The 11,194-nt window shown below is 32.8% G+C and overlaps 1 protein-coding gene and 1 long non-coding RNA gene across 2 annotated transcripts; both read right to left on the bottom strand.

Moving 5' to 3' along the window:
• Nucleotides 1-1,639: 1,639 nt before the first annotated feature.
• LOC106778983 lies at nucleotides 1,640-5,615 on the bottom strand. Its single transcript, XR_001377122.2, has 6 exons — nucleotides 5,285-5,615; nucleotides 4,980-5,202; nucleotides 3,553-3,692; nucleotides 3,152-3,204; nucleotides 2,402-2,461; nucleotides 1,640-1,943 (listed from the first exon to the last, which is right to left on the bottom strand). It is a non-coding gene; the product is annotated as an uncharacterized LOC106778983 (long non-coding RNA).
• A 2,277-nt stretch (nucleotides 5,616-7,892) lies between these two features.
• On the bottom strand, nucleotides 7,893-10,719 carry LOC106778985. The gene is made up of 3 exons (XM_014666994.2): nucleotides 9,877-10,719; nucleotides 9,144-9,246; nucleotides 7,893-9,039 (listed from the first exon to the last, which is right to left on the bottom strand). The coding sequence occupies exons 1-3, from the start codon at nucleotides 10,495-10,497 to the stop codon at nucleotides 8,528-8,530; spliced, it is 1,236 nt and encodes a 411-aa protein (XP_014522480.1). The 5' UTR covers nucleotides 10,498-10,719; the 3' UTR covers nucleotides 7,893-8,527.
• Nucleotides 10,720-11,194: the final 475 nt, after the last annotated feature.

Here is an 11,194-nt window from a genome sequence, read left to right as displayed (position 1 = left end):
TTTAATAACATTAATGGATAATCAAGGTGAATATTTGCTATTTGGGTATATTGCATTCATGGCTAATTAATGAGTGATATCTACCAGATCACACTAGAAATGTCTTGATTGGTAAGTAATAAGGCACAAAATATATCGTATTAAATGACATTCAATGGGCCAGACCAATACAGAGCCTATAAATACAAACCTAATAACTAGGTAAAGTTTGATTATTCTAATTTTATAAAGACTTCTGAGAAGCATTTCACTGACTTGAGCGTTAAAGTGTTTTCTTGCAGGACACTCCCATTGGCCAATCGGATTGAGGAAGCTGAGTCAAGTTGTCACGGTACCTTGGCAGAAGAACGCGTGAAGCATTTACCTCAGATCTCCACACAACATAAACACTATGTAAATACCTACTAACAAATAAAGACATATTAATGCGAGCAAGAATCGATTTTTTTCCAACTCAAAAGAAATAGGTTTGAAATGATAATTGTCTAAGTTATGTAATGCAATAATTAATTTTTCTACCACAAGTAAAGGCTTTTCTGATTGTTAATTTATGTGTAAAAAAATGTAGATGTGTTATATGATTATTAGAAAATGGGGTAATTATGATTTTGGTTTGTAAATTGAGGTAAAATTGAAATTTGTCTATGTTCTAGATTTTGATACATTTTCTGTTTTTAAATTTAAAAAATAAATGAATATAATTTTAAATCAATTAAGTTAAATTTTTTTAACAATACATTTTTTAGCTGACATTGAAATTAAAAAGTGTCAAATGGTATAAAAAAAATTAGATTATGTACTCATACAGATCAATAATCAATTGAACCTCATATAAGAGTACATGTACCTAGATTGATTTAAAGTTTGTAGTTCTTCCAATTTGTTATTTATATATGATTTCTCGTTATCTATGAAGTTATTTGTAATGTCATTGTTGGTAGATCTATAAAGTTATTTGTAATGTCATCATTGGTAGTTGAAAAATTTGTCTTAGAACTTGGAAAATATATTTCGATGAAGATAACATTCCTTAATATAAAATATCGAGGAACATAAACATCTAAGTTAAAAATGTGAATTTTAGAATTTATGTGCATAACATTAACATGCTTGCAAATGCAAAGTTCTTGCTATGTTGATAATGAAACTTTTTTTCATCTGCTCATTATTTTGGGTGTCTTCATAAAGCAATTTTGATGCAAATTTTCATGTTTAAAAGTTCTTGGGAATACGTATTTGAGTCGCATATTTGATAATAAAGTCTCTTTAACACACAGAAAGAAAAATATACTTGAATCTAGAGAGGTAACACTACAAGAAAAATCGCAATTATCTACCGCCAAAATCCGTATATAAGGCCAAAAATCCGTATATAAAATTTTGTTACATACGGATTACATACGGGCAAAAATCCGTATATAATACCCTCGTAGCTAAATTTATATACGGAAATATCCGTATATAATTTATATACGAAAATATCCGTATATAATTTACATACGAAAAAATTCGTATATAAAAGCAGTATGTGAATTATATACGAAAAAATCCGTATATAATTCTGTATATAATTTAGATACGGAAAAATCCGTATATAACTTATGATTTTATAAAAAAAAAAATTAGATAATCTCACATCTACACCCAATAACTAATAGTTTCATATATTGATAAAAGTCAAATAAACTATCAAATTATAAAAAATAATACCAAATATCTTCATGTTAACAAAACTAACAGAGAAAATAATATGCAAGAAACAAGCCTTATACCAACTAAGGAACAAAACGTGAGGCTGGAGTTCTTAGTTCAAAATTAAGAGCCCTTGCAGTGTAGGGAATCTGGATGCATAAAGGTTGGTAGCCTACATCTAGGAGCTCATTTCCCCACATAGAGGCGTTTGAGTGTGTTTCCAAATACTTTTCAAGNAAATTAAATGAAACCTGCAGCAATAAAATAAGTTGAAAGGATTAATAAGTTATTTTTGTTTTTACTGCTATAATTAATTAAAAAATTAAACAANGCTACAAAGTTTCACTTGACAAAGAAGTTGAAAGGATCAATAAGTTACATTGATGTATTTTCCAGCACAAGCAACAACAAATCACAACAATATTATGCATTAGGACACTTTTAAGATCTTGCATATTCAACTTTGCCTGTGAAATGTCAAGAAAACATATTATTTCTAATTCCATGTTGCCCATCATGTCTATTCATTCCCGCAACATTCTTACCATTGCTAGCAATCCTATCTTGTCAAAATATTTAGAGAATGACAATACAAAATATGTTTTGGTAGATTTTTTATGGGTCTGGTAAATAACTTAGAAGAAATCCAACTCTACATGCATTGGAAAATGGCCATGAGGGAGAGATATTCTGGTAAGAAAAGACTAACCTGTCTTCCTGACTTCTACTTAGTAACTTCTGCATTTTCTCCCTTTTACAGGGCAAACACCTAACATTGAACAAAAACTCATGTTCTAGACAATGTAAGTGAAAAAAAAAAAAGCTATATATTCCACTGATTATCAATATAAAGAGTACTAAGTCATAAACAATTATTTCTTCTTACTAATAATGCTAGAAAATGAAATATTATTCGGACATCAACATTTACAATATTATCTTTCATCTTATTTTCGTAATTTACAATATTGTCCTACATTAAAATAAGCTTAGCTAACTTTTAATGTTTTTATATGAGTGTCTAACTCTATCTTAATTTTTCTTTTAGCCCAAGTCTGTATCTTTTATATCAATATAAAAGTTCCACTTTAATAAAGTACATTTTTGTTATTTATCTTCCATGTATAAGAAATGTAATTTTAAAGTCTTGTAGTTTACACCAAAAGTGTTTAAATCTAGTTTTATATATATATATATATATATATATATATATATATGAAAAAAAAAATTAGTAGCTATTTTCCACGGGTTCCACACTAATCCCAGAGTAAATAAAAATGCCATGAACAAACCAATGGCTTTCCCTTTTACANAGNATACATGCCATCTAGGGATAGTCTTTTTCCTATTGGAAAGAAACAAATAAAATAAAATCAGACCACACATTATACTTCTCNTATAATTCATTTCATGGCTAAACTCACAAAACAAAGCTCATATCAATTAAATTATTCCTTACCATGCAAAATCTTGCTTCAAATGCCAAGTCTGATATATTTGTTGCTTGTATGCCTAAGATTAAAAACACAAATTATCAAAGGTTATCAATTTTGGAATGTTTTGGGAACAACCTTTACAGAACAAGCTTTCTATAATAGGATTTGTAGAACAAGAATTTCAGACCTGAAAAGGTTTTTAGAATAAAACTTTCAATTTCCAGAACATATGAGATGTTTTCAAAATAAGTTTTTCAAAACAAGCTTTGGTTAGACACTGACAAGGAACAAAAGTATTCTGCATTTGTACTTTTATTCTCATCTCTGTTTTAGTTAGATACCTCATCAGAACATAAATATAAGATCAACTGTAANAAGGAAAACAAAGTGAAACATTTCAGAAAAAGATAGATTGGAGAAATACCACTGATCCGTGCATCATCATGGGCCATCACATGCAGTGTGAATTCCAATCCACCACCAAACACTCGATTCTGAAATGCTAGTAAGAATACTTTTGACAGCTTCTTTTACATATTGATTAAAGGAGTTTACTGATAGAACCTGCTTAAGAACAAATAATAGAAAAATATATATAGATCAAGAGCCCAAATTACCTAGTCAATTAAAAAAGTGGTTAACCTTTGAATTAATTAACTAGAACTGTNAAGGAAAAAATAAGATATGACAGTTAAAAATGCAATCAGAATAAATGAACAATGTCAAAGACAAATAAATAAACCAAAATAGAGTTCGGTGATAAGAAAAAGGAAGGAAATATAATATATTGTATTTTCATATAATATAGTATAGTATAAAATAAAGTAATTAAATATAATCATAATACATTATTATATTAATGTAAAGTAATTAATCTTTTATAGAACGTACATAGTCCTTGACTCTATGGTCAAACTTTTATAGCATTAAAAGATCTAGATAAGTAAAATCTCTTAATCATCAATATAGTAATTGGTAAAGCATTACGGTGTCTTATGCTGTCATAATCACTCTTGAAAATATGTCTCAATCACAATATTCTATTGTTCTTGAAAACACTCANGTTGTTGAACAACCTATGTTTTGGCCCTCAAATACTCATGCTATGGAAATAAGATCCAAATCTGGTATCCATAAATCAANGGTTAATCCTTCACTATTATTAACTAATATTGAACCATCCAGTGTTAAATAGGCCCTACATAAACGCCAGGGCGTACCACATTCCATCAATAAACCCTGTTACAAGAATCCATGTCCACAATAATTATTCTTAAGTATTAGTAAGATGAAAATAAGAAAATACACTAAATTACATGCCACTTAATCAGTCTTCACCTAGCATCNGATGATACATATACTCTCCTNCATGACTGTTGCCTCTTTCATCACATTTACCAAATAGCAATTCCCAAAAACTGTCTTCATCTTCTTGATACAATGAAAACAAGAGGAAACAAAAACCCATAAAAACAAATCAAATGATTCACCCATCAATGCCAAAGACTGGAACTACAAAAAATATGTTCTCCTTAAAGATATTATTAGTGTCGCTCTCATACAAATACACCACAAAGTAGTCACAACTCAACATGCTATCAAGTTCTTACATTCAATTATCAACTCTGTAAAAACTAAAGGAAAACAAATAGATAACGTCTTTCACCACGACCCAAATTTACCTTTTCCACGGTTCCAATATTTAGTTAACAGAACGGCTAATCAATTGATTGATGGAATCATTANAAAATAAGGTGCGCTTGGTGACCCCAATTTGTATCAAACGAAACAAACAAACAACGATATAGAGTCAAGGACATTGTAATCAAGAAGAAAACTAAGAGATTTAACCTCGTCTGGAGCTCTAAGAATGTTTTGGTCTCGGCATCAGNGAGGAGCTACTCTCTGACCTCTCTCTTTTTCTTTTGCACTCTCCCTTCCATGGCTTGGCCCAAGAATAAGTCTACCACTGTCTTTCACATTTCAGAATCTCTATTCATCAAAATCAACTACATTTTCAAGAACAAGGGAATCTATTTGGCGAATCTTTGTGCAAATCCCATGACGGATCATTCTGCATCAATCTCAACAAAGAAGAGAGGGATTTAGAGATTTAGGGGACAAGCAAAGAAGGTGTGAACGGTAAAGAGACTTACACGCAATGGCAACGGTGCAAGCTTTCAAAAGTCGATCAACCAAAACCGAGCTCGACAATGGATGCGCAAGCGGTGAAGGCACGAGCTGTGAAGCCGTGAGCGGTTAAGGTGCGAGCTGTGAAGCCGTGAGCGGTTAAGGTGCGAGCTGTGGACCTGCGTTAGGGTTTTCACCTCGTCTCTCGACAAGGGTTTTCAACGAATCAACAACAATTTCTTTATTATGAAGAAGGAAGAAGCAAGAGTCTGAGAGATATAGAGATCTTNAAGCGAGTCTACGAGGGTTTGAGGGAGCGCCACAATGAAAAATTCCAATCTGAAAGAGCGCCACAACCAAAAGTTAAAGTCACAGAAAAAACCTCATCTAATTTTTATTTTAAATAATTAACTATTTTTAAAATTAAATGAAAAATAACTTTCATTTTTTAATAATTAATTTTGNAAATCCGTATGTAAGATTAGTAGATAATTTTTTTTTTATTTACATACAGATTTTATATACGGAAAAATCGGTAGATAAATATCCGTATATAAAATCTGTATATAATTCATTTTAATAAATCTGTATATATAATCCGTATGTAATATTTATGTTATCTACGGATTAAAATCCGTATGTAAATATCGGTCGGTAAATCACATTTTTCTTGTAGTGTAAAGAACATGTTTTAGTTTTAGTTTTAGTTTTTCACCACAAACCACTTTTCCTTCTCTTAGAGCTATGGTTTCTTGCATAATTTAATATACTAACCATACATTATACAATATTACTCAAATGGCTTAAGTATTTGTATATGTTACAATAGTGTTGTCAATTTGGTCTAACCCACAAGGCTTAGTCCTTATCCATACAGGTCGAAGCCAAAAACAACTCACAAGGTCAAAAAACCCACATAAGAAAAAGTTTATAGGACTAAAATAGCAACAAAAGCTGCAGGAATCGGGATCAACCGATGGGCTAGTTTATGTCAGCCAATCTTAGGTCAAGATAGATAGGATCGAGGTCAAAACCAAATTAAGTAGGTCATTCAAGTTAGGTTAAGGTTAGGTTGTGTCTAAGTCAAGCCAAGGTTGATAGAGTTAAGTCAGATACATCACATGCAAAGTCGAGTCTGCCCAAACTGAAGAATCAAGTTGAGTCAGCTCAGGGTGAAGAATCAAGTCGAACTGGCTCGGGCTAAAGTCAAGCCGATGTGACCCAGATCGAAGTTCAAGTCAAGACCATTCTAACTGAAGGTTGAGAGCCTAGTCAGTTGGGATGAAAGTCGAGGGGAGCCAGCATAGCTTGAAGGTCAAGCCTAGTTAGTTTGAGTTGAATAGGCTTAAGGTCAAGCCAAACCAACCTAGGCTGAAGGGCTGAAGGTCGAACTAAGTTAACCCTGACAAAAGGTCAAGCAAGATCCTTTATGAATGAAGGTTGTGGCGAGTCAGCCCAAACCAAAGATCAAGCTAAGTCGAACCGAGCAAGGATCATATCGAGTCCCTTGGCTAAAGGTTGAGTCGAGTTGACCCAACCGAAGGTCAAATTGATTCGATGCTGACTTAAGGTCGATCCAAGTCAGTTAGGCCAAATAATCGATTTGATTCAGTCTAGACCAAAGTTTGGGTTCGATCGGCCTAAGATGAGTGACCCATATTGATGGTTGAGTCAAGCTAACTAGGGTTAAAGGTCAACCCTAGTTAGCATGGGTAGATGGTCGATTAGGTCGGAGTAGGTCAACACGAGACAACACAAAGCAAAGGTCAACTCGAGTTGAACCATGTCTAGGGTTAACCTGAGTTAGTCGAGCCAAATAATTGAGTTGTGTCAATCTAGGTCGAAGTTCGAACCAAGTCGATTCAGGTTGAAGGTTAAGCTGAGTTGAATAGTTGAGTAGCCAAGGTTGATGGTTGAGCCATGTTGGTTAGAATTGAAGGTAGAGACGAATTGACATGTTATAAATGTTAAGATGGGTCGACTAATACCGAAGGTCGACTCAAGTTGGTTTAGACTGAAGATTGACTCGAGTCAATGCAGGTTGAAGGTTAGAACCGAGTCATCAAAGATTTAAGATTTAATCCTTTGACGTGAAATGACTTGGCTTAATCTTCTACTTAGATAGTTTCATCTTGACATTCAATCTAGATTGACTCAACTTAATCTTTAACCTAAATAAAGGATTTTTATAAGATCAAACTCACTTTGACCCGAACTGAAGAGTGTAATAAGACTAAACTCACTTTAACCTTAATTTAATTTAATTTTAACCTTTTTACGGGGAAACTTGTGTCACTTTCAGTTTTTAAGACTCTAGTGAGATTTATTTAAGAGTAAGTTAAAACATTTTCATGGATAGAATTGACACGTATTAGTGTAAGTTATATATGTGAAACCCTCTATCATTAAAAAAGCTTTTACTTGTCCGTCAACGTTTTGTTGTAGAAGTCTTTGAAACTATACAAATAGTAAGATTCTTAGAAAAGAAATTCTAAATTTACTAGAAGTGCATATTAGTGAGATAACATTTACAAATAAATAATAATATATCAATATCTTTTGTCAAAAACAAATGTCTTTTGGCTAAACTAAAGGTTTGAAAAATAAAACAAGAAAAGAAATCATGTATACAATCTTTAATATATTTGCAACAATTGTCATATATAATAACATTAAATAAGTTTTACAAATTATACAGAAAGAGAGGGAGAGAGAAGCCTTATGTAGACTCTTCTAAAATTTACATATGTAGAATAGCCAACCATCAATAAATAAACTTCCTAATTACCTGTATCTTAACAAAAGTAGGCATGAGTTATGCCTTGAAATTCACTAATTACTATGCTACATGCCAATGTCCAGAATCTAAGCCATAACCCATTTATCTATTCACACCAGAAACTATTACCTCTTCATCAGAGTTTTCAATACTAACTAAACTCTGAACTTTTTTCTTTTTGTTACCACAAATTAAGGCACTCCCTGCATTTGGTAACTATGATTCCTTTTGTGGCTTGTCTGCTATAGGTCCATATTCTGATATAGGCTCAAGATCAGGACAAGTAGGCCAGTGTAGCAGCTAAAAGCTCAGAGTTCTTACAAAACTTGGCTTAGGATCTAACTTTTTGCTCCTCATAAATATCTTGGTCCACACTTTTTTTATTCTGAAAGTGAAATTTACATTGTAAACTACTCTTTTTGAAGTGAAAAAGATATTTATAGGCTGCTTGAAGAAGTACCATTGGGTTGAACTCCAAAAGGAGAAGCTATTAACCTTCTGAGTCAACAAGATCAGCAACCAAACTATGAAATATAGCTTTCTCAATTTCAAAAGCTAGTTTTTCTTGCTCTTCCTTAAACCTATTCCACTGATCTCTCTTTTCCATGTCCTTGATGTAAGCTTGTTTATCAGCAAGCCCTGCATCAAAAGCAAATGATCCATTTATCCAATCCTCAGCTATTCTCAAAGTTTTCAACTCCTCTTCATTATACTGCTTTCTATTTCCACTCAGTTCTTCACTGAAAAAATCCAACAGAAGTGTATCCAAATGGTCTTTACAACCATCTGCTGAACATCTTGCTTTAACACAATTTAGCAGCTGCTCTGCTTTTTCCTCACTCCAACCTTCTTCTCCAATGTCATCATCATCATCATCATTTTCGTACTCTTCATCATAGAGAGAGTTTTCATCCAATGAGAGGCATTGATCTAAGTCTACAAGGTCAAGTTTAGCAAGACTCTCCAATTTCTGAACTGTTTCTATGAACTTCTGCTTTCTCTCTGCACTCAAAAGTGAAAAGATTATCAGCACAATTTTCTTATGCCGAGAGGAAGCGTGCATGTAGGACTTATAAGAGACAATTGAAGTGAAAAAAGGAACTTACTTTGAATATTGGCAAGGCTTTGATCAAAGGGTGAGAATTCATCTTCTCCAACCTGAAGAACAGAAACTGGACTGTTTTGTTCTTCTTGGCAAGTTAAAGCTTCCTATCAAGATCACATATTTATATCAGTAAAAGAAAAAAAAAAAATGTAATCCCAATAAACAATTTGAATGAAAATTAGCATTAAAAGTAAATTAATTGTGATTAGTAACCCCATTTAACAAAAGAAAAGATTAGATAGTCTGCTATCACTACCTATATCCATGGTTTTCACGAGTAGAGTTTCTAACACTCGACAACATGTTATATGTGTAGACATTCAGTAATTTAGATTATGATGATATGCTCATCCATGTAATATATTTTCTATTTATTATGTATATATAAAAATAGAATTTGAAAAATAAAGAAAAAATACAAATACATAATTATAAAAACCATATATATTAAAATATGAGAGAAGTAAACTGAAAAATATTATCTTAACCAGAAATTTATAAAAACCTCAGTGAACTACCGTCCACCGACAGACAAAAATAAAATAAATTAAGATACTGTCGAGGAACAATGTTCTTCAACTTTACTTTCTAACAAGCTTCATTTTTTTTGTCCTTATTCGTAAGATTAAAAAGGGAAAGCTACAAATTAAAAGTAAAAAAAAAAAAAAAAGAAACAAAAGAAAAGACAACCAAACATCGATGAACGAATATTGTGACAGAAAATTATTGCTCACCGTGGCTATGGGGTCCTTGCCGACAACGAGGGGTGAAAACGAAAATTTTTTACCAGCTTCAACGCTGTCGTTTTGTGGATCTTCCCAAGAAGAGGTTAAAAAGTCGCTATCACTCCAACTAGAGCCAGTGCTGATACTCCAGGTGGCGGTGGCGGTTGTGGCAGTGGGGTCAACCATGAAATCCAAAGGTGGTGGGGGAGGTTCGACGATGTCCCTGAACGATTTCCACCGCATGATGTCCTTGATCTTCACCGTTGTGATGCTGATATCGTTGCATCCTTGGCTTCTGCTTCTTGTCGTTCTTCTTCTCCTTGACGATGAGAGTTTGCGAGAGAGGCTTCTGGGAAGGGAAAGCACGGAGGGTGATTTTCTCACGGAGGTGAAGAAAGAGATGCTTCTTATGGTGTTCATGAGTGTCTGGAAGGGTGAGTTTGATGGTGGTGATGAAGATGATTTGAGTTCCATTTCTATGAGGGTGTGCATGCTTGTTGGTTTTCTTGGAAGTGATTTGAAACCGCTTGAGGAACAAGAGTTTAGGTTGTCGCTGAGGAAGTCCTTCAGCATCCTCGGCCTGCGTTCCATTGAGTTGAACCTTCTTAGCTGCTGCACCTGTGTGCTCATTTTCAAAAGTGAATGAATGCAATAATCTGTAGCAGTGATAATGAAACAATGAAGAAACTGAGAAGAGAACGAAGAAATGGAAATAATGGCGTCGGTGGATAATTGAAGAGTGGAATAAGAATAGTTTATATAAAATGAGAGAGTGTGAGAAGAAGGAGAGAGGTAGGTTCTAGGTCGAGATCTCTATAATCATATCATACATATTCTTATTCTTTTCAGTACTTTTTAACTAGGTTAAGTTAAATTTAAAATTTATTAAAATTATAAATTTAAATTTATCTTACCATCTTTGATAAATCTATTATGTCATCGAAAGATTTATTGTTAGGTTTATTATCAGATAATTTACTGATGTTTAGTCTTATAGATGTTGAGTTAGTTTTAAACTTCGGAAAATGATATTTTAACATCATTCTTTGATATCATTTTGATACGGACAATGATATTTTAACACCATTTTTTGACATTATTTTGACACTGCACACGTTTCAAGATGTGATTGGACGATTTCAAATTAAAAAAGTTGAGGCAGGGATATATTTGGAAGAGAAAAACCAAAGTTTGTTTTTTTAATTTGAAATCGTCCAACCACATTTTGACACGTGTGCAGTGTCAAAATAGTGTCAAAAAATAGTGTTAAAATTTTATTTTCCTTTTGATACTGTACATGTCTCAAAATGTCAAAATGTGATTGGAC

Source organism: Vigna radiata, unplaced genomic scaffold, assembly GCF_000741045.1.
Source record: "Vigna radiata var. radiata cultivar VC1973A unplaced genomic scaffold, Vradiata_ver6 scaffold_292, whole genome shotgun sequence".
Taxonomy (NCBI): Eukaryota; Viridiplantae; Streptophyta; class Magnoliopsida; order Fabales; family Fabaceae; genus Vigna; species Vigna radiata.
The sequence above is the reverse complement of the archived record's forward strand: the minus strand, read 5'-3'. Positions and strand labels throughout refer to the sequence as shown.

Coding starts and splice junctions, on each gene's coding strand:
- LOC106778985 (XM_014666994.2), bottom strand. CDS start 10,497: ATGAGCACACAGGTGCAGCAGCTAAGAAGGTTCAACTCAATGGAACGC. Junction 9,247..9,876: donor GCAAGGACCCCATAGCCACG/GTGAGCAATAAT, acceptor TGATCTTGATAG/GAAGCTTTAACTTGCCAAGA. Junction 9,040..9,143: donor AAGCCTTGCCAATATTCAAA/GTAAGTTCCTTT, acceptor TTTTGAGTGCAG/AGAGAAAGCAGAAGTTCATA.